The following is a 23,647-nucleotide window of genomic DNA, read 5'->3' as shown; positions in this document are numbered from 1 at the left end:
GCTTGTTCTCCAGATTATCGATTTTGTTCTTGTACTATTGTCATGTAAGATATTCCGTTAATTATTTAACTTTGACCTCACGGTGGGACTACATTGAAACTAAATGAAACTTTTTTAGATTTAAATAAGACACTTTAAATCTTAAACGTCAAAACATGTCTAAATATAGGGGACTAATTTAGAACTTTACCATTAAAAAAATATTTTAAACAGTTATAAAAGATTTTAATTATCCGCATTGCAAGATGTAATAAATATTATAAAAAATATTTTAAATTTTATAAAAATACTTACAAATAATTATAAAAAAAATTAGATGTTACCCTGCAGTAATTTATGCTAAATTATAAATGGTGCACATAAAAACATAGACAAAAATGTAATCAGATTGAAATTAAGACATTCATCTAATATTCTTGTCCAAACAATTTATTCTTTTAATTTACCTAAATAGAACGTGAGCCAACTATTTTCTTGAGGGAGTCAATGCGGAGTGTGTTCGAAGTTTATATAGGCATATAATACACTCATGAACAACTTTTCAATATTGATTCTTGAATTGATCCACCAACGCTTGATATCATTGACTCTTCTTCCATTGCTCAGTGATTTTCTGAAGATTAATCTCAGAACCACCACCAACACCTATGGCCTTCCTTGCGGCCATTTTCACTTCCTCAGCTTTGGTAATCAAAGACTCATTCCTCATCAACTCTTTAATGGCGTCTCCAATTTCCTCCCCTCTCACCAACCTTTCCCCTTCCCAACCCCAATCCTTCTTCCAAATACCAAACCCTCCATTTGACACCACAAATTCTGCATTTATCTTTTGATCTCCTAACAAAGGCCATCCCAATATGGGAACACCATAAAATGCCGCTTCCATAACTGAGTTCCAACCACAATGACTAAAAAACCCTCCAACAGCACTATGATCAAGAATCTGCCTTTGGTCAACCCATTCTTTAACCACCAACCCCTTATTGTCCTTTGTAATCCTCTCTGCAAGCTCAATTCCTAATACCCCTTCTAACCCTTTCTCTTCATCTTCCTTATCAACCTTGTTACCCTTCACAACCCACAGAAACCTGAATCCACTTCTCACCAACCCATCTCCGATCTCTCTAATTTGGTTACTTTTCAAAGCTATTCTGCTTCCAAAGCAAACATAAATAACAGAACCATTAGGCTGTTTATCAAGCCACTTCAATGACTCTCCCCTTTCGCCTAAACCCTCAAACTCATAGCAGGGAACAAAGGGTCCAAGAGCGTGAACCGGTGGCATGTCTTTCACCACTTCCCCAGCGTTAAGAGCCTTAAGAGTCTTCGACTCCACCTCTTCAAACGTGTTGAGAAAGACACCATGTAGTTTTGTGACCTTAGGACTGTCTTCCAAGAAAAGTTTGCGGTAGATACCGTCCCTGTCAAGAAGCTGCGGAGGGAGCGATGATTTAGACACATATGAAAAACCCGGAATATCAATACCATCGCCGTCAAAAGTGGATTCAGCTGCTTTGGGGAAGTAGGAATAGAAACAGAACATGGAAGCAGAGGAAGTGAACAAGATATAGTGAGGAACGCCAATGGCGGTTGCAACTGGAAGAACGGGTGAGATCAGTGTCATGTCATAGACGAATGAGGACAAAGGTGGAGAGAGGGAGGACAAGAGAGGATGGAGAAGGTGGCAGGAGCGGCGAATGGCGTCGAATTGGAGGAAGAAAGGGTCTGCATTTGCAGTGTGAGAAGAAGGGAGAAGGTGAAGGTTGAGTTGGTTGACCTGTGGGAAAGCAGAGAAGAACTTTGAGAGAAGGTTTGATTCAGCGTTAGAAACGGTTGGTTTTGGGGTTATGAGTGTGACGTGGCAGTGGTGGTGGCAGAGCATTGCTGCAAGCCTTAGAAACGGGGTTAGATGCCCCATGCCTGCACTTGGCAAGAGAGCCACATGAGCAACACAAGAAGAAGAAGACATGGCTACTAAGGTCTTTCCTTCTTTTGAACTTTTGTTGGATCGGATGTAAAGGGAAAATGTTGCAGATAGAGAAATGTTCGGGGTCTATCTGATATATATAATTCTTATATGCAAAAGGAATTATTTATAGCTAAAACATTGAATTCGTTTACAATGAGCGAGAATCTCTATTTTAGAGGAATACTATTCTATATTCTATATTCTAAAATAACATATGAGCAATGATATAACAAAGGACAGCAGTTGACATCTATTTGTTTGTTCTTTGAAAAATCCAACCAAATGGGCAATTATCCAACACTGTTATAAACTTATAATATTATTTAAGGCGGATGTCATTTGGATTTGGTATACAACACGTGCATTACCAAAAATCATTCATAATTTGTCAATTTGGCAACCAATCCAATGCCTATAAAAAGCCTCCAAGTAAGAAAGACATGGATCGTCAACAAAAATGAAATCAACCAAGGTGTTATTCCTTCAAATAAATATAAAATTATATTAAGTATATTATTATTAAAAATTTGTTATAAAATCTTAATTATAATGAGATACATATATTAGAGAGTATTAATAAATTTTTTTATTCTCTCTATTTTATTTATCTACTTTTCATTTTTATGTATTTATTTTACAACATGTTATCAATACGAAATTTTGATCAAATTTAAAGAAAAAAAGACATAAAAAATTTTAAAAATATATAATGAAGATATTTGTCTTATAAATAGTGTAAGTTCACATATCATTCTCAAAAGTAATATTTATTTCACTTATCTTACTTCCAAAAAAGAATGTATTAATACTATTATTGACTCAGGCAATGTGATTGAAGGCTTAAGAAGAGCTATTATTTTATTTTCTGGATAAACAAAATTCATAATAAATAATGTACTATTGTCTATTAAATCTCAAAAAAATCTGTTGAGTTTTAAAGATATTTAATGAGTATCATCATATTGAGACTACGAATGAGAAAAATAATAAGCATCTATACATCAGAACTAGTGATTCAAATACGAAAACTATACTAGAAAAATTACCATCACTCTCGTCTAGGTTATATTATACTAAAATTAGTACTATTGGATCACAGATTATTATAAACTAAAAGTTTACTAGCCAAATGAGTTCATTATTTGGCATGACTGATTAGGTCATCTTGGGACAACTATGATACAAAATTTTTAAATTTAGAGAATTTTGTTGTGCTGCATGTTCTCAGAAAATGCTAATTTTATAACCATCACCAGTAAAAATTGGATTTGAATCTCTTGAATTCCTAGAAAGGATCCAAGATAATATATGTGGACCAATTTATCCACCGTGTGAATATTTTAGATATTTTATAGTCCTAATAGATGCATCTTCGAGATGGTTACATATGTACTTATTATTTTTTCACAATCTGACATTTGTGAAATTACTTGCTTAAATTATTCGATTAAAAACACAATTTTTAGAAAATCTAATCAAAATAATTCGTCTCGATAATGCTAGTGGATTCACTTCTAAAGCTTCGATGCTTATTATATGGCCAATTGTATAAGTGTTGAACATCCAGTAGCTCATGTAAACACAAAATGGACCAGCAGAGTCATTTATTAAACGACTCCAATTAATTACTAGATCCTTACTTATGAGAACAAATCTTCCAATCTCTACTTTGGGACATGTCATTTTACATGTGTAACACTTATTTGTTTAAGACCAACAAATTGTCACCAAATCCTCTATAGTTAGCTTCTGGCTAGCAACCAAATATTTTATGTTTGAGAATATTTGGGTGTGCCATATATATTCTAATAATCCCTCCTTATCACACCAAAATGGAAATCCAAATAAAATTGGGGATATATGTTGGATATGATTCTCCTTCTATAGTGAGATATCTTGAGATACAAATAGGAAATGTATTTAAAGGCCGAATTGCATATTGTCATTTTGGTGAATCAATATTTCTAACATTAAGGGGAGAGAATAATCCACTTGAAAAAGAACTTAATTAGAATGCATTATCCTTGATGCATCTAGATCCTCGATTAGGACAATATGAACTAGAAGTTCAAAAGATGATACATTTACAAAGAATAGCAAATGAATTGGCTGATACATTTTCTGATACAAAAAGTATAACTAAATCTTATATACCAGCTGAAAATTTTCCAATTCAAATTGCTGTTCTAGTTAGACAAATGGCCACGAAAATAAATACACGCTAGAAGCATGGTAGACCTGTCGATTCCAAAGACACAATTCTCGAACAAGAAAAGAGGTAGATACTATCCCTATTGAAAAAGATAAAGACATAGTATAGACATTGGTGGACGAAATTGTGATTAAAGAGTTTCAAGCATTGGTAGAGAAGTTCACAACTCCGTTCAACTAACCAGCAAGTGTACTGGGTCGTCCAAGTAATAAACCTTACGTGAGTAAGGGTCGAATCCACAGAGATTGTTGGTATGAAGCAAGCTATGGTCACCTTGTAAGTCTCAGTTAGGCAGATTAAAATGGTTTATGGGTTTAGAAAATAAAAATAAGAAAATAGATTATATGTAAAATAAAGGGATAGAAGACTTATGCAGATTCATTGGTAGGAATTTCAGATAAGCGGATGGAGATGCTGTAGAGCTCTTGGACGCCTGCTCTCCTACTGCTTCTACTCAATCCTTCTTACTCCTTTCCATGGCAAGCTTTGTATAGGGGTTCACCATCAACTGTGGCTACTTTCTTCCTCTCGGGGAAATACCCTGTGCGGCTGTCACTCGCACAGCTAACCAGTCTGGAGGCATCACCCATGGCTAATGGCTACATCCCATCCTCGCAGTGAAAACTAATGCACGCACTCTGTCACAGTACTGCTAATCACTGGTTGGTTCCCGCTCCTACTGGAATAGAATCCCTCTTTTGCGTCTGTCACTAACGCCCAGCAGGTTAAAGTTTGAAGCACGTCACAGTCATTCATTACCGGAATCCTACTCGGAATACCACAGACAAGGTGAGACTTTCCGGATTCCCAGGATCCTACTCGGAATACCACAGACAAGGTGAGACTTTCCGGATCCTCATAAATGCCGCCATCTATCTAGCTTATACCACGAAGATTCTGTTGGGGAATCTAAGAGATACGCATTCAAGCTCTGTTGCATGTAGAACGGAAGTGGTTGTCAATCACGCGCGTTCATAAGTGAGAATGATAATGAGGGTAATCTGACTCATAACATTCATCATGTTCTTGGGTACGAATGAATATCTTGGAATAAGAATAAGATAGAGATTTGAATAAAAGATAATAGAATTTCATTAATACTTGAGGTACAACAGAGCTCCACACCCTTAATCTATGGTGTGCAGAAACTCCACCGTTGAAAATACATAAGCAAAGAGTTCAGGCATGGCCGAATGGCCAGCCCTCTCTAACGTGATCAATGATCCCCTAAGATGAAGAATAAAACAAAACTGAGATCAAAGATGTCTAATACAATAGATAAATGTCCTATATATACTAGACTAGCTACTAGGGTTTACATGAGTAAGTAATTGATGTATAAATCCACTTCCGGGGCCCACTTGGTGTATGTTTGGGCTGAGCTTGATCATTCCACGAGCTAAGGCATTTCTTGGCGTCAAACTCCAGGTTATGACGTGTTTCGGGCGTTCAACTCCGGATCATGACGTTTTTCTGGCGTTTAACTCCAGACAGCAGCGTGTACTTGGCATTTAACGCCAAGTTACGTCGTCATTATTCGAGTAAAGTATGGACTATTATATATTGCTGAAAAGCCCTGGATGTCTACTTTCCAACGCCGTTGAGAGCGCGCCAATTGGAGTTCTGTAGCTCCAGAAAATCCATTTCGAGTGCAGGGAGGTCAGATTCCAACAGCATCAACAGTCCTTTTGTCAGCCTTCTTCAGAGTTTTGCTCAAATCCCTCAATTTCAGTTAGAATTTACCTGAAATCACAGAAAAACACACAAACTCATAGTAAAGTCCAGAAATGTGAATTTAACATAAAAACTAATGAAAACATCCCTAAAAGTAGCTTAAACTTACTAAAAACTATATAAAAACAATGCCAAAAAGCGTATAAATTATCCGCTCATCACAACACCAAACTTAAATTGTTGCTTGTCCCCAAGCAACTGAAAATCAAATAGGATAAAAAGAAGAGAATATACTATAAAGTCCAAAATATCAATGAATATTAATTTAATTAGATGAGCGGGACTTGTAGCTTTTTGCTTCTGAACAGTTTTGGCATCTCACTTTTTCCTTTGAAGTTTAGAGTGATTGGTTTCTCTAGGAACTTAGAATTTCAGATAGTGTTATTGACTTTCCTAGTTAGGCATGTTGATTCTTGAACACAGCTATTTTATGAGTCTTGGCTGTGGCCCTAAGCACTTTGTCTTCCAGTATTACCACCGGATACACAAATGCCACAGACACATAACTGGGTGAACCTTTTTAGATTGTGACTTAGCTTTGCTAAAGTCCCCAGTTAGTGGTGTCCAGAGCTCTTAAGCACACTCTTTAGCTTTGGATCACGACTTTAACCATTCAGTCTCAAGCTTTTCACTTGGACCTTCATGACACAAGCACATGAATAGGGACAGCTTGATTTAGCCGCTTAGGCCTGGATTTAATTTCCTTGGGCCCTCCTATCCATTAATGCTCAAAGCCTTGGATCCTTGCTTTAAAATTTTCGCCACTTTTTTTTTTCACTGCTTTTTCTTGCTTCAAGAATCAATTTCATGATGTTTTTCAGATCATCAATAACATTTCTCTTTGTTCATCATTCTTTCAAGAACCAACAATTTTAACACTCATAAACAACAAGATCAAAAGACATATGCACTGTTCATTCATTCATTCAGAAAACAAAAATTATTGCCACCACATCAATATAATTAAATTAAATTCACTAATAAATTCGAAAATTATGTACTTCTTGTTCTTTTGAATTAAAACATTTTTTTTTATTTAAGAGAGGTGAAGGACTAATGGATTTTATTCATAGCTTTAAGGCATGGTTACACACTAATGATCATGAAGTAGAAACACAAAAACATAGATAAACATAATACTTAAAGACCGAAAACAGAAAGAAATAAGAGCAAGGAATGAATCCACCTGAGTGAGGGTGGCGCCTTCTTGAAGGTCCAATGGTGCTTTTTGAGCTCCTCTATGTCTCTTCCTTACTTCTGTTGAATGATTCCTAGTGATTTTGGTACTCCTATCCATAGTTGCTCCCAATAGTTGTGTGGAGGACCATTTATTCCCTGAGGTATCTCAGGGATCTCTTGAATTGCAGCCATATGTTCTACCACTGAGCTATGACGGCTTATATTTTTTTCATCTCCCAAGACTCAGAGGTGGAAGCTTTTGTCTTCCCTTTGAGGTTTCTCTGGCCTTAGGTGCCATTAATGGTAATGAAAAAGCAAAAAGCTATGCTTTTACCACACCAAACTTAAAATATTGCTCGCCCTCGAGCAAGAAAGAAAAGAAAAGTAGAAGAAGAAGAAGAGAATATGGGATAAAGGGGGAGAAGTAGGTTCGGCTATGTGGGTGGGATTGGGTGGGAAAGAGAAGTTGAATTGTAGAGGTAGGTGGGGTGTATGGGGAAGAGGGGGTTGATGTGAATGGTGAATGGGGTAATTGGGAAGAGGAGTTGAGGTGATTGGTGAAGGTTTTTGGGAAGTGTGATATGGGAAAGGGTGAAATGAGGTTTGGATTAGGAGAGTGTGATTAGGATTAAAAGAGAAGGTAGGTAGGGATCCTGTGGGGTCCACAGATCCTGAGTTGGGGATCCTGTGGGGTCCACAGATCCTGAGGTGAAAAGAAATACCATTCCTTCACCATATAGGCATGTAAATTGCCTCCATGCATCATTCTGGCGTTCAAACGCCCATTGGTGCATGTTCTGGGCGTTAAACGCCCATGTAATGCATGTTTCTGGCGTTGAACGCCAGTTTCAAGCTTGTTTCTGGCGTTCAGCGCCAGATTGTCCTCTGTGTGCGCATCCTGGCGTTAAACGCCAGGATGTAGCTTGTTTTGGGCGTTCAGCGCCAGAATGGTGCTCTGTTCTGGCGTTAAACGCCGGCCAGATGCACCTTCTGGGCGTTGAACGCCAGCCCGTGCGTCCTCCAGGGTGAAAAAATTTTTTCTTCTGTTTTTGACTCTGTTTTTAATTTTTTTGATTTTTTCGTGACTCCTCATGATCATGTACCTAATTAAACACAAAAATAACAAAGAAACAAAATAAAATAAAATTAGATAAATAAAATTGGGTTGCCTCCCAACAAGCGCTTCTTTAATGTCAATAGCTTGACAGTGGCTCTCATGGAGCCACAAGATGATCAGATCAATTTAGTGTGTTGTCTCCACACCAAACTTAGAGTTTGGATATGGAGTTTGAACACCAAACTTGGAGTTTGGTTGTGGCCTCACAACACCAAACTTAGAGTTTGACTGTGTGGGCTCTTCTTGACCTTGAACTGAGAGAAGCTCTTCATGCTTACTCTCTTCTGTCACAGAGAGATGGCCATGTGCTTGAAACACAAGGTATTCCCTATTCAATTGAAGGACTAACTCTCCTCTGTTGACATCTATCACAGCTTCTGCTGTGGCTAGGAAAGGTCTTCCTAGGATGATGCATTCATCATCTTCCTTCCTAGTATCTAGGATTATGAAATCAGCAGGGATGTAAAAGCCTTCAACCTTTACTAGCACGTCCTCTACCATTCCATAGGCTTGTCTCAAAGACTTATCTGCCAATTGTAATGAGAACAAGGCAGGTTGTACCTCAATGATCCCTAGCTTCTCCATTACAGAGAGTGGCATCAGATTTATCCCTGATCCCAAATCACATAGAGCTTTTTCAAAGCTCATGGTGCCTATGGTGCAAGGTATTAAGAACTTGCCAGGATCTTGTTTTTTTTGAGGTAGAGTTTGCTGAATCCAAGTATCTAGTTCACTAATGAGCAGGGGAGGTTCACTTTCCCAAGTCTCATTACCAAATAGCTTGGCATTCAGCTTCATGATAGCTCCTAAATATTGAGCAACTTGCTCTCCAGTCACATCTTCATCCTCTTCAGAGGAAGAATAGTCTTCAGAGCTCATGAATGGCAGAAGGAGATTTAATGGAATCTCTATGGTCTCTGTATGAGCCTCAGATTCCTCTAGATCCTTAATAGGAAGCTCCTTCTTGCTTGATGGACGTCCCAGGAGGTCTTCCTCACTAGGATTTTCGTCCTCCTCCTCCTTGATGCATTCGGCCATGTTGACTAAGTCAATGGCTTTGCACTCTCCTTTTGGATTCTCTTCTGTATTACTTGGGAGAATACTGGGAGGAGTTTCAATAACTGTCTTACTCAGCTGACCCACTTGTGCCTCCAAATTTCTAATGGAGGATCTTGTTTCATTCATGAAACTGAAAGTGGCCTTTGACAGATCAGAGACTATATTGGCTAAATTAGAAGTGTTTTGTTCAGAATTCTCTGTCTGTTGCTGAGAAGATGATGGATATGGCTTGCTATTGCCTAGCCTATTGCGTCCACCATTGTTAAAGCCTTGTTGAGGCTTTTGTTGATCCTTCCAGGAGAAATTTGGATGATTTCTCCATGATGGGTTATAGGTGTTTCCATAAGGTTCACCCATGTAATTAACCTCTGCCATGGCAGGGTTTTCAGGATCATAAGCTTCTTCAGAAGCTGCCTCTCTAGTACTGTTGGATGCATGTTGCAATCCATTCAGATTTTGAGAGATTATGTTGACCTGTTGAGTCAACATTTTGTTCTGAGCCAATATGGCATTCAGAGCATCAATTTCAAGAACTCCTTTCTTCTGAGGTATCCCATTATTCACAGAATTCCTCTCAGAGGTATACATGAACTGGTTGTTTGCAACCATGTCAATGAGTTCTTGAGCCTCTTCAGGCGTTTTCTTCAGGTGAATAGATCCACCTGCAGAATGATCCAGTGACATTTTCGAAAATTCAGAGAGACCATAATAGAATATATCTAACATGGTCCATTCTGAAAACATGTCAGATGGACATCTTTTGGTCAGCTGCTTGTATCTTTCCCAAGCTTCATAGAGGGATTCACCATCTTTTTGTTTGAAGGTTTGAACATCCACTCTCAGCTTGCTCAGCTTTTGAGGAGGAAAGAACTTATCCAAGAAGGCAGTGACCAGCTTATCCCAGGAGTCCAGGCTATCCTTAGGTTGTGAATCCAACCATATTCTAGCTCTGTCTCTTACAGCAAAAGGGAAAAGCATGAGTCTGTAGACTTCAGGATTAACTCCATTCGTCTTTACAGTATCACAAACTTGCAAGAACTCAGTTAAAAACTGATAAGGATCTTCAGATGGAAGTCCATAAAACTTGCAGTTTTGTTGCATTAAAGCAACTAGTTGAGGCTTAAGCTCAAAGTTATTGGCTCCAATGGCAGGAATGGAGATGCTTCTTCCATCAAACTTGGATGTTGGCTTTGTGAAGTCACCAAGCATTCTCCTTGCATTATTATCATTATTATTTGCGGCTGCCATGTCCTTCTCCTGTTCGAAAATTTCTGAAAGGTTATTTCTGGATTGTTGTAATTTAGCTTCTCTTAATTTTCTCTTCAGAGTCCTTTCAGGTTCTGGATCAGCTTCAACAAGAGTGCCTTTATCCTTGTTCCTGCTCATAAGAAAGAGAAAAGAAAACAAGAAAAGAAAGAGGAATCCTCTATGTCACAGTATAGAGATTCCCTTATGTTAGTAGAAGAAGAAAGGGGTAGAAGAATGAAGAGGGAGATTCGGATTTGTGGATGAAGAGAGGTGAAGAGAAGTGTTAGTAATTAATTAATTAAATAGAATAAGAAAAGAGAAGGAAGATTTCGAAAATAAATTTTGAAAAAGGGGTTAGTATTTTCGAAAATTAAAGGTGAAATATAATTAAAATTAAAAATTTAAAACAAAAAGAATTTTTTTGAAAAAGAGAGGGAGAATTTTCGAAAATTAGAGAGGGAAAAGTAGTTAGGTGGTTTTGAAAAAGATAATGAACAAACAAAAAGTTGGTTAGTTGATTGAAAAAGATTTGAAATCAAATTTTGAAAAAGATAAGAAGATAAAAAGTTAGATAAGATATTTTGAAATCAAATTTTGAAAAAGATAAAATTTTTGAAAAAGATAAGATAAAAAGATAAAAAGATATATTTGAAAAAGATATTTTGAAAAAGATTTAATTTTAAAAAATACTTAACTAACAAGAAACTACAAGATAAGATTCTAGAACTTAAAGATTGAACCTTTCTTAACAAGAAAGTAACAAACTTCAAATTTTTGAACCAATCACATTAATTGTTAGCTAATTTTCGAAAATTTGATAAAAAGATAAGAAGAAGATTTTGAAAATATTTTGAAAAAGATTTTTGAAATTTTCGAAATTTATAAAAAAAATGAAATAGATATGATTTTTGAAAAAGATTTTGAAAAGATAAGATTTTTAAAATTGAAATTTTGACTTGACTTGTAAGAAACAACTAATTTTAAAAATTTTTGACCAAGTCAACCCAAAATTTCGAAATTTTAGAGGAAAATAAGGAAAAGATATTTTTTTGATTTTTGAATTTTTAATTATGAGAGAAAAACAACAAAAATACTTAATGCATGAAATTTTTAGATCAAAATAATGAATGCATGCAAGAATGCTATGAATGTCAAGATGAACACCAAGAACACTTTGAAGATCATGATGAACATCAAGAACATAATTTTGAAAAATTTTTTATGCAAAGAAAACATGCAAGACACCAAACTTAGAAATCTTTAATGCATGGAAAATATGAATGCAAAGATGCACATGAAAAACAACAAACAAAACAAAACAAGAAAACATCAAGATCAAACAAGAGGACTTATCAAGAACAACTTGAAGATCATGAAGAACACTATGAATGCATGAGATTTTCGAAAAAATGCAAGAAAAAATTTTAAAAGCATGCAATTGACACCAAACTTAAAAATTAACACAAGATTCAAACAAGAAACACAAAATATTTTTAATTTTTATGATTTTCTAATTTTTTTGTATTTTTATTGATTTTTTCGAAAAACATTTTTTTGAAAAACGAAAAATAAAAGAAAAATTTTGAAAAAGATTTTTGAAAAGAAAATTACCTAATCTGAGCAACAAGATGAACCGTCAGTTGTCCATACTCGAACAATCCCCGGCAACGGCGCCAAAAACTTGGTGGACGAAATTGTGATTAAAGAGTTTCAAGCATTGGTAGAGAAGTTCACAACTCCGTTCAACTAACCAGCAAGTGTACTGGGTCGTCCAAGTAATAAACCTTACGTGAGTAAGGGTCGAATCCATAGAGATTGTTGGTATGAAGCAAGCTATGGTCACCTTGTAAGTCTCAGTTAGGCAGATTAAAATGGTTTATGGGTTTAGAAAATAAAAATAAGAAAATAGATTATATGTAAAATAAAGGGATAGAAGACTTATGCAGATTCATTGGTAGGAATTTCAGATAAGCGGATGGAGATGCTGTAGAGCTCTTGGACGCCTGCTCTCCTACTGCTTCTACTCAATCCTTCTTACTCCTTTCCATGGCAAGCTTTGTATAGGGGTTCACCATCAACTGTGGCTACTTTCTTTCTCTCGGGGAAATACCCTGTGCGGCTGTCACTCGCACAGCTAACCAGTCTGGAGGCATCACCCATGGCTAATGGCTACATCCCATCATCGCAGTGAAAACTAATGCACGCACTCTGTCACAGTACTGCTAATCACCGGTTGGTTCCCGCTCCTATTGGAATAGAATCCCTCTTTTGCGTCTGTCACTAACGCCCAGCAGGTTAAAGTTTGAAGCACGTCACAGTCATTCATTACCGGAATCCTACTCGGAATACCACAGACAAGGTGAGACTTTCCGGATTCCCAGGATCCTACTCGGAATACCACAGACAAGGTGAGACTTTCCGGATCCTCATAAATGCCGCCATCTATCTAGCTTATACCACGAAGATTCTGTTGGGGAATCTAAGAGATACGCATTCAAGCTCTGTTGCATGTAGAACGGAAGTGGTTGTCAATCACGCGCGTTCATAAGTGAGAATGATAATGAGGGTAATCTGACTCATAACATTCATCATGTTCTTGGGTATGAATGAATATCTTGGAATAAGAATAAGATAGAGATTTGAATAAAAGATAATAGAATTTCATTAATACTTGAGGTACAACAGAGCTCCACACCCTTAATCTATGGTGTGCAGAAACTCCACCGTTGAAAATACATAAGCAAAGAGTTCAGGCATGGCCGAATGGCCAGCCCTCTCTAACGTGATCAATGATCCCCTAAGATGAAGAATAAAACAAAACTGAGATCAAAGATGTCTAATACAATAGATAAATGTCCTATATATACTAGACTAGCTACTAGGGTTTACATGAGTAAGTAATTGATGCATAAATCCACTTCCGGGGCCCACTTGATGTATGTTTGGGCTGAGCTTGATCATTCCACGAGCTAAGGCATTTCTTGGCGTCAAACTCCAGGTTATGACGTGTTTCGGGCGTTCAACTCCGGATCATGACGTTTTTCTGGCGTTTAACTCCAGACAGCAGCGTGTACTTGGCATTTAACGCCAAGTTACGTCGTCATTATTCGAGTAAAGTATGGACTATTATATATTGCTGAAAAGCCCTGGATGTCTACTTTCCAACGCCGTTGAGAGCGCGCCAATTGGAGTTCTGTAGCTCCAGAAAATCCATTTCGAGTGCAGGGAGGTCAGATTCCAACAGCATCAACAGTCCTTTTGTCAGCCTTCTTCAGAGTTTTGCTCAAATCCCTCAATTTCAGTCAGAATTTACCTGAAATCACAGAAAAACACACAAACTCATAGTAAAGTCCAGAAATGTGAATTTAACATAAAAACTAATAAAAACATCCCTAAAAGTAGCTTAAACTTACTAAAAACTATATAAAAACAATGCCAAAAAGCGTATAAATTATCCGCTCATCAGACATCTATAGTTGTTCAAAGTTTTGATGTAATTTTAATGCCAAAAGATGTTTAAAATTGTGAAAAATGACAATTTTTGGTAAATTATGTCTTTATAAGAGAAAAATAGAACTGAAATAAGATAATTGTCAATGAAATATTTGCATATCGTGTGGAATTTTACATTATGCATGAAAATGAGGATCTTGAGTCAAGAACGGTCGAAGAATGTTGACAAAGAAATAATTGGCCAAAATGAAAAGAAGCTATAAAAGCAGAATTAGACTACTTGCAAAATGTGATGGCTTTGGACCTGTAGTCTTTACACCAGAAGATGTAAAATTTGTTATATACAAATGGGTATTTGTGAGAAAAATTAGAAGAGAAAAATAAAGTTCTACGCTATAAAGCTAGACTTGTTGTGCAAGAGTTTTCACACAGACCTAGTATCGATTATGAAGAAACATTTTCTCCTGTAGTGGATGCAATTATATTGCATTATTTGATCAGTTTATTGGCATATCATAAGCTTGATATGCATCTAATGGATGTGGTGAAAACTTATTTATATGGATCATTAGATCGTGATATCTATATTAAAGTCTCTGAAAGACTCAAGATATCTAAACCATCTAATGAATGTTCCTAGGGGCTATATTCAGTAAAATTTCAGAGTCTTTATATGGTCTAAAACAATCTAAAGAAATGTGGTATATTCATCTTATTGAGAATCTGATGAAAGAGAATCATGAATAATGATATATGTCCATGTATTTTCATAAAGAAATTTGTATCTCAACTCATTATAATTGCTATGTATGTGGATGATTTAAAAGAAGAGTTTGATATAAAAAATCTCGAAAAAAACTAAATTTTGTCTTAATCTACAGATCAAACATACAAACAAAGGGATCTTTACTCATCAAGCAATTTACAAAAAAAAAAGATCTTGAAGAGATTTTATGTAAATAAGTCATATCGATTAAGTACTCCAATGATCATTAGATCTTTGGATGTGAAAAAGGATCAGTTCTATTCTAAAGAAGAAAATAAAAAGGATTTTGGTCTTAAAGTATCATATCTCAATGTCGTTGGAGCACTAATGTATCTTGATAATAATACATGACTTGATATATCATTCACTATAAACTTATTAGCAATGTATATTTTCTTTTTAACCAAAAGACATTGCAATGAAATCAAACAAATATTTTGATATCTTCACAAAACAGTTGATATAAAATTATTTTATCTATATTAATGAGTTTGGAAAACTCTAAAATAATACTTGTGATGACTAAACATTATTAAAATAAATAATTACAAAATTATTAATCTGATTTTCATTTAACATATTTTGATTAATAATTTTGTTGCAGGTTTCATGATGGGCCGAGGAATAAGTTTCTGACTCAAGCCCAACAATTAGCCTTGTTACATGTTTTATAATGAGGCTGAAATTTTATATAATTGGGCCAGAATAAATGTTAATGTTGCAAGCCCAAACAAATGTTTTCTTGTTTGCTTCCTATGCTTGATCCGCTACACAACTTATCAGGAAAGCAAATGCTTACTAATTGGGCCAGCTTTTAATTTCAACACTACAAGCCCAAGTCTCACAAATGATGAATGTTTTCAAGCTTGGTCCGAAACAAAGGAAAAAGGAAAGCATAGTGCTTCCAACGGAACCAAGCCTTTAACCATGTGATGGATTTCAAAATCTATTACATTGTTAATTAATGCATGGGGAACATGAGAGAGAAAAATTCAGCTGAAGTGATTGATAGCTATGATGTCTTACACGCCACTCAATAGGGAAGTAAAAGCAAGCTAAGCCTAATTAATTTGATCAAACACTTTGTGTTGCTTTTCTTTCAGATTCTTTAATTCTCTCTCATCTCTTTCTTCTTCTCTATTCGGTCCTTGTCCAGGAAACAATGGAGGCCTTGCTCTTCAACGAAGAAAAGGAAAGAGAAGCATGCATCAAGACCATCAAGCTAATGATGGCAAGAAAACATACCAAAAGAAAGATGAGCTGTGGCTAAGATACTTACCAAATGTGGTTAGATTTGGTGAAGCTATCTTGAGCCTTTCATGCTCAAAAATGGAAGAAGAAGATTCGGCCAAGAGGGAGATTCTTGAAGCATGGCTTGTCTTCGAATCTGACCAACCACCACAGGGAGTAGCTAGAGTGGCGAAGTGATGGTTGGAGGCAGAGTTTGAAGTAGATGAAGTCATCATCATCATGAGGCATCAAGGGCCAGAAATCCATCTTGGAGAGCAAGCCAAGGATGGAGAGCCCGGATTGATGAAGGTTGATGATCAAGAAAGGACTAGAGGTAATTGCATGTTGGTTAATGCATGGTTATCTCTTCTCTCTTTGTGTGGCCGAACCGGTTTGTTGAAGGAGGAAGAAAGTTGGTTCGGTTTTGGCTTCAAGTGTGGAGGCTTTCCTGTTTCTTTAAAAAGGGGAAACAACCACTGTTTGAAGAAAGGAGAAAATTTGAGAGTGCAAGGCACAGAGTTCTCAGAGCTACCTGAGCTAACAGTTTTTTCTTCTCCTTCAATGTTCTCTGTTTTATATTTTTCTGTTTAATTTTGTCATGTCTTGAGTCTCATGGTAAAAGGCAAACAAGTGAGGTTTGTAATGAAAAAGCCATAGAGCGGAAAAGGGCAGAGAGTGCAAAATTAAAAGAAAAGCCATTGATGTCTTAGAGTTCCTTTGTACATCTTTGTTGTGTATCATGATTCTGTGGGAATCCCCTTGTAAGTTGGGTTAGCACTTTACAAGTTGTAATCAGATTGGTTATAGTGAAATTCCATCATATTTGTGATGGAGACTGGATGTAGGCTGCACTGCACTTAGCAGCCGAACCAGGATATATCTGGGTGCAATCTTCTTCTCTTTCTACTCCATTTCTGTTTTCTATCACACACGAGCAAAAGACAGAATTTTCTCGTACCGAGTGACGAGACAAAACAAAAAGTCTCGTGGCAAGGGACGAGACAAAACAGAGTTGCTCGTGTCAAGTGACGAGCAAAAACATAAAAGTCTCTTCCAAGAATCAGCAAGTGTTAGCTTTCGAAAAAGGGGCTAAGATTCAACCCCCCCTTCTCTTAGCCACTGAAACCATCAATTGGTATCAGAGCTTGGTCTCAAAGAGATCAAGCTTTGCAGCTTGGAGTAAAGATCCTCATGGCGGAAAACAGTGGCACAAATGTGTTATCATATAATCTGGCTGAAGGTCAATCAAGCAACAGACCTCCCCTCTTCAATGGGAAAAATTATACCTATTGGAAGGAGAGGATGAAGATATTTGTACAAGCCGTGGATTATAGACTTTGGAAGATTATCTTGGAAGGTCCTAAATTTCCAACTACCACAGATGCTCAAGGAGTAGTCTCTCTTAAACCAGAAGCAAGCTGGACCGAAGAAGATAGGAAGACGGTGGAGTTAAATGCCAAGGCAACCAATCTACTCAACTGTGCTATCAGCTTTGAGGAATACCGACGAGTATCACGATGCACAACGGCAAAGGAAATCTGGGACAAATTGCAAATCACTCATGAAGGAACTACCATTGTGAAGAAGTCTCGGACAGACATGTTAAATAGGGAATATGAGATGTTTGCAATGAAGGAAGGAGAGTCCATTGATGAACTGTTCGAACGGTTCAATATCATCACTGTTGGCTTAGATGCTCTTGGAATCACACATTCAGAATCTGTGCTAGTGAGAAGAGTGTTGAGATGTCTCACAAAAGAGTGGGAAACAAAAGCTTTAATTATTTCTGAGAGTAGTAATTTAGATTCCATGACACTTGATGATTTGAGAGGAAATCTTCTTGCTTTTGAAAACTCCTATTTAAAAAAGGATTCAAAGAAAAAAGGAATTGCTTTTTCTTCTTTGACTAACCCTCTGGATGGTGAATCCAGTGATAACTCTTCTGAAAATGAATTTGTGTTGTTTGCAAAAAAGTTCAGGAAATTGGCAAAGCTCAAAGGCAAAGGTAGCAGCTCAAGGAGGATAAAGAAAGACCTTAGCAAAGTAACTTGTTACAATTGCAAGGAAATGGGTCATTTCAAATCTGATTGTCCCAAGTTGAAAAAGGAAGAAAAGCCGAAAAAGGTGAAGAAGAAGGGACTGATGGCCACATGGGAAGATTTGGAAAATGACTCAGATGATAATGATGAAGAGTCTGAGACTAAATCACAGCACTGTCTCATGGCAAATGAGATAGATCAGGTATCATTTCAAGACTCTAATACTGAAAACCTTCATCTCATGATAGATCATCTTTCTGGAAAAATAAGATGTTTCCTAACTGAAAATCAAAATCTTGAACAGCAAAATTTCATTCTTAAAGCTGAAAATGATTTCCTCAAAGAAAAATTAAGAGAGGCCGAAAATGCTTGTGATCTTGTGGAAGAAAACAAGCAATTAAAAGCCCAAGTTAAAAGCTGTGAAAGTGATCATTCTGTTCTTGCCTATGTGAACTGTTTTAAGCAAAATGAAGAGTTGCTCAAAGAGGTTAAAAGACTTAAAGATGACTTAGCCAAATTCACTCAAGGTTCTGAAAATTTGAATCAAATCTTGGCTAGTCAAAAACCTCTTTATGATAAAGCTGGGTTGGGATTTTATAAATCTGGAAAATCACAATTTGAAAATATTGCCTCATCTTCAAATGATATAACATATCAAAACCCAACTCACTTTAACAAAACTGCAACTCCAAGATTTTGTAGAATGTGCAACCGAAGTGGTCATTTTCCAGTTCAATGCTTCTTTGGTGAAAGAATGATTGGTGACAAAGTTTACAAAGTTGTTTTTGATTACAATGATTTGGGACATAAGAGATGGTTTAACGTGAAAGGATCCAAGAAAATTTGGATACCTAAGGTCACTTGAGTTTATTTTGTAGGTTTGCCTAGCATCCAAGAAAAAGGAAAATATGTGGTACATGGATAGCGGATGCTCTAGGCATATGACCGGGAAGACAACCTTCTTCATAAAGCTTGATGAATATGATGGAGGACTTGTTACCTTTGGTGATGATGCAAAAGGAAAAATAGTTGCTGTTGGGAAAGTTGGTAAAAACTTTTCTTCTTGTATAAATGATGTGCTTCTTGTAAATGGTTTGAAACATAACTTACTTAGTGTTAGTCAATTGTGTGATTTAGGCTTTGATGTTATCTTTAAGAAGTTTGTTTGCTTGGTTGTTTGTGAGAAAACTGGGGATGTTTTATTTGAAGCTAAAAGATGCAATAATGTGTATGGATTAACTCTTGAGGATTTAAAGGAACAAAATGTAACATGCTTTACCTCACTTGAATCTGAAAAATGGCTTTGGCATAGAAAGTTGGGACATGCTAGCATGTACCAAATTTCTAAGCTAGTCAAAAGGAATTTGGTTAGAGGAATTCCAAACATCAAGTTTGATAAGGATCTTACTTGTGATGCTTGCCAATTGGGCAAACAAGTAAAATCTTCTTTTAAATTAAAAGATGGAATCTCAACCAAAAGGCCATTGGAAATGTTACATATTGATCTTTTTGGTCCTACTAGAACTCAAAGTTTGGGAGGTAAACATTATGGCCTTGTTGTGGTTGATGATTACTCTAGATTCGGTTGGGTACTTTTCCTTGCTCATAAGAATGATGCGTTTTATGCCTTTTCCACCCTTTGTAAGAAAATTCAAAATGAAAAGGATTTGAAAATTGCCCATTTAAGAAGTGATCATGGAAGAGAATTTGAAAATCAAGATTTTGAAAAATTCTGTGATGACTTAGGGATTTCTCATAATTTCTCATGCCCTAGAACACCCCAACAAAATGGGGTGGTTGAAAGAAGGAATCGAAGCCTTCAAGAAATGACTAGGGCCATGCTATGTGAGAATGAAATTCCTAAATTTTTATGGGCTGAAGCTGTGAACACTGCATGTTATATTTTGAATAGAACAATCATTAGAAAAGGGTTAAAGAAAACTCCTTATGAGCTATGGAAAGGGACCCCTCCAAATCTTAAGTATTTTCATGTTTTTGGATGTAAATGCTTTGTGCTTAACAATAAAGAAAATCTTGGAAAGTTTGATCCAAAATCCTATGAAGGAATGTTTGTTGGATATTCCACCACAAGCAAGGCTTATAGAATTTATCTCAAGGAACATAGGACAATAGAGGAATCCATACATGTTACTTTTTGTGATTCTAACTTAATTCCCAGTACTGTGATAGATAATGATTCAGATGGAGAAGGAGCTGAAATAAGCAAAGAAAATCTCAAATCTGTCCAGAATGAAGAATCTGCCAGTCCAGTTTTGTCTCGTCAGATTGAAGGAGAAACTTCCGATTTGTCTCCTGAGCAGGGACGAGAAACTGAAACAGTGATACCACCAGAAGTTCATCAAAGCTCAACACCTGTCCGAAAGCCCAGAGAATGGAAGTCTATGAAGGGTTATCCTCATGACTTCATCATTGGTGATCCCTCTCAAGGTGTAACAACAAGATCATCCACCAAAAGGCCAACCGAACCTAGCAATCTTGCTCTCTTGTCACAAATAGAGCCCAACAATGTCAAACAAACTCTTGAAGATCCATCATGGGTCAAAGCAATGCAAGAAGAGCTTGCTCAATTTGACAAGAATAAGGTTTGGACTCTAGTACCTCATCCGGATGGTAAGAAGGTAACGGGTACTAAGTGGGTTTTTAAGAACAAACTTGGTGAGGATGGACAAGTTGTTCGTAACAAGGCTAGATTAGTGGCCCAAGGTTACGATCAAGAAGAGGGTATTGATTTTGATGAGTCTTTTGCTCCGGTAGCTAGAATGGAAGCAATTAGGTTGCTTCTTGCCTATGCTGCCCATAAGGGTTTCAAAATGTTTCAAATGGATGTTAAGTGTGCATTCCTTAATGGCTTTATTGATAGGGAAGTGTATGTGGCTCAACCCCCTGGTTTTGAACATAAAGAATTTCCAAATCATGTTTTTAAATTAACTAAGGCTCTTTATGGTCTTAGACAAGCTCCAAGAGCTTGGTATGAGAGGCTTAGTGCTTTTTTGTTGAAAAATCATTTTCATAGGGGAACCACCGACACTACCTTATTCATTAAGACATCTAATGATGATATCCTTCTTGTTCAAGTTTATGTTGATGACATTGTATTTGGTTCGGCCAATATCTCCTTGTGTGAAGAGTTTGGAAAACTCATGACTAGTGAGTTTGAGATGAGTTTAATGGGAGAGCTTACTTTCTTTCTTGGCCTCCAAATTAAGCAAACTCCTAGTGGTACTTTTATTCACCAAGGAAAATATGCAAAAGAACTTATCAAAAAGTTTGGCCTAGAAAATTCCAAATCAATGGGCACTCCTATGCATCCCAATACTAAACTTGAAAAAGATGATGATGGCCAAGATGTGGACGAAACAAGGTATAGAGGAATGATAGGTTCACTCATGTACCTTACATCCTCTAGACCGGATATAGTCCAAAGTGTGGGTGTTTGTTCAAGATTTCAATCTCATCCAAAAGAATCCCACCTCACAGCCGTTAAACGCATCATTAGATACATTAAGGGAGCTTGTAATTATGGATTATGGTATCCTAAATCTGATGACTTTTGTGCAGTAGGTTTTTGTGATGCAGATTATGCGGGTGATCGAGTGGATAGGAGGAGCACCTCCGGCATGTGTTGCTTCCTTGGAAGCTCACTCAACATGTGGTCAAGCAAGAAACAAGCCACAGTGGCTCTATCCACTGCTGAAGCCGAATATGTTTCCGCATCTGCTTGTTGTTCACAATTAATTTGGTTAAAAACACAATTGGAAGATTACAAATTAAAAATCAATAGTATACCCTTATTTTGTGATAATATGAGTGCTATAAACATTTCAAAAAATCCTGTTCTGCACTCAAGAACTAAGCACATTGAGATAAAATATCATTTTATTAGGGAACATGTGCAAAAGGGTACTATTGATATTCAATTTGTAAAATCTGAAGATCAAATTGCTGATATTCTTACAAAACCTCTCTGTGAAGACAGATTCTGTACATTGAGAAAAAGTTTGGGAATGTTTGATTTGAGTTGTATTGAAAATCTGTGAATTTGTGACTCTGTTCTGTTTTGCTCGTAGGTTTGGACGAGACAAAAATAAATGGCACAATGGAAGAGCTGTGGTCTAGGGGGAGGCAACGCAGAATTCAAAATTTTATGGGCCCCACCAAAATTTTCATGAACCCGCCATAACACTTTTGTTAGTTATCTCACTATGTACTTAAGAATCTTCCTTCTTGTGTCATAATATCTTCTTGGAAGTGGTTATTGTCAAATCAAATCCTTTTCTCCATCTAATCCCTAGATTTAAGGTAACCACTTTTCAGTTTTTGATTTCAAAAATTAAAAAGGAAATCAACTTTCTGGGCAATAACCGCCCATAATGGTCATTAACCCCCCACTAATGATCATTATTTCCATCTTTCTCTCTCTCTCCACAACACATTAAATGCATCATCCATCTTACTTCTCTCCCACTCCACTCGGTTGTCAACCTCACCCCTTCATATTCTCGTTCCTCCATTAATATGAAAAAGAAAACCGCGCCAAGAAAGAGTGAGAGAATTCTTCTTTCTCAGAAACCTCCAACGCCTCAAACCCACACACATATCCACATTCACTCAACCTCATCATCTTCTCCTTCACCACCATCTAAGCGAACCACCACCATGAGAAAGAAAGTTATTGCTCACAAGAGCTCAGGCCGAGGAAAGAACAAACAACCAGCAGTCGAAGAAGAAGAGCAAGAGTCTCATACCTCTCCTACTCCTTCTCCTCCTCCCTCATCACCGAAGAAGACAACCCCCGGAAAAGGCTCAAAGAAAGATCAAGGGTTTGCACTAAATGACACAACCGAACCTGCGAACTTGGAATCCATGGAATTCCGAGACAAGTTTCGCAAGTCTCACTCTCACTATGATCCAAGCAGGTTTAACTCATGCACCTCATATGAGTTCCACAAAGAGGTTGTGGAGAAACGCCATCTGTGCACTACATATCTTGTCAGTCTCGACAATCTCAAGAACACCAACATTCCCTCTCTGTTTGAACTTCTCAACTGGAAGCCTCTGCTCCTTATCAAAAAGCCGGTGTACCCAGGTCTTGTTAGAGAATTTTATGCTAACATGCGGCTCATCGATGGCACTCTTCATTCCTATGTCAAAAGGGTTCAAATTGCCCTTGATGCTGAGACAATTGGAGCGGCCCTGGGCTTCAAGGATGAAGGACCGAAAGCTTACATGGTTGAAAAATGGGACACACAAGTCGGCATTTCTCACAATACTGTTCTTCAGCACATTTGCACAAACCTTTCTGGATTGCATGGAACCACTCCAACTCACAAAGCTCTCGGACCAGTCAATTCCTTGCTTCATTGCATCATCACTCATATTCTGACTCCCCAAAGCGGCTCACACAACAGAGTAACATTTTCTGATTGTCTCATATTGTTTGCTTTGGTTACCTCTACTCCTATCTCTTTTGGTTATATTATGATTAGACACATGTGGGATTCTGTTAAAAGCACCAGAAAGGCTAATCTGCCTTATGGTATGTTTTTAACTGGAATATTTGAGTACTTTAAAGTTGATTTGTTGAATGAGAAAGTAGAAAACGATGTGTCCACAATCCGTG

At 37.0% G+C, this 23,647-nt stretch overlaps 1 protein-coding gene across 1 annotated transcript; it reads right to left on the bottom strand.

Moving 5' to 3' along the window:
• Positions 1 to 368: 368 nt before the first annotated feature.
• LOC112801564 (UDP-glycosyltransferase 708G1) lies at positions 369 to 2,215 on the bottom strand. The gene has a single exon (XM_025844374.2). The coding sequence runs from the start codon at positions 1,967 to 1,969 to the stop codon at positions 581 to 583; it is 1,389 nt and encodes a 462-aa protein (XP_025700159.1). The 5' UTR covers positions 1,970 to 2,215; the 3' UTR covers positions 369 to 580.
• Between the last annotated feature and the right edge of the window lie 21,432 nt (positions 2,216 to 23,647).

This window comes from Arachis hypogaea, chromosome 5, assembly GCF_003086295.3.
Source record: "Arachis hypogaea cultivar Tifrunner chromosome 5, arahy.Tifrunner.gnm2.J5K5, whole genome shotgun sequence".
NCBI lineage: Eukaryota > Viridiplantae > Streptophyta > Magnoliopsida > Fabales > Fabaceae > Arachis > Arachis hypogaea.
Note: the sequence above shows the minus strand (reverse complement) of the source record. Positions and strands in the feature narration are given on the sequence as shown.

Bases quoted from the DNA above. Each gene is read 5' to 3' on its own strand.
- LOC112801564 (XM_025844374.2), bottom strand. From the start codon at position 1,969: ATGTCTTCTTCTTCTTGTGTTGCTCATGTGGCTCTCTTGCCAAGTGCA.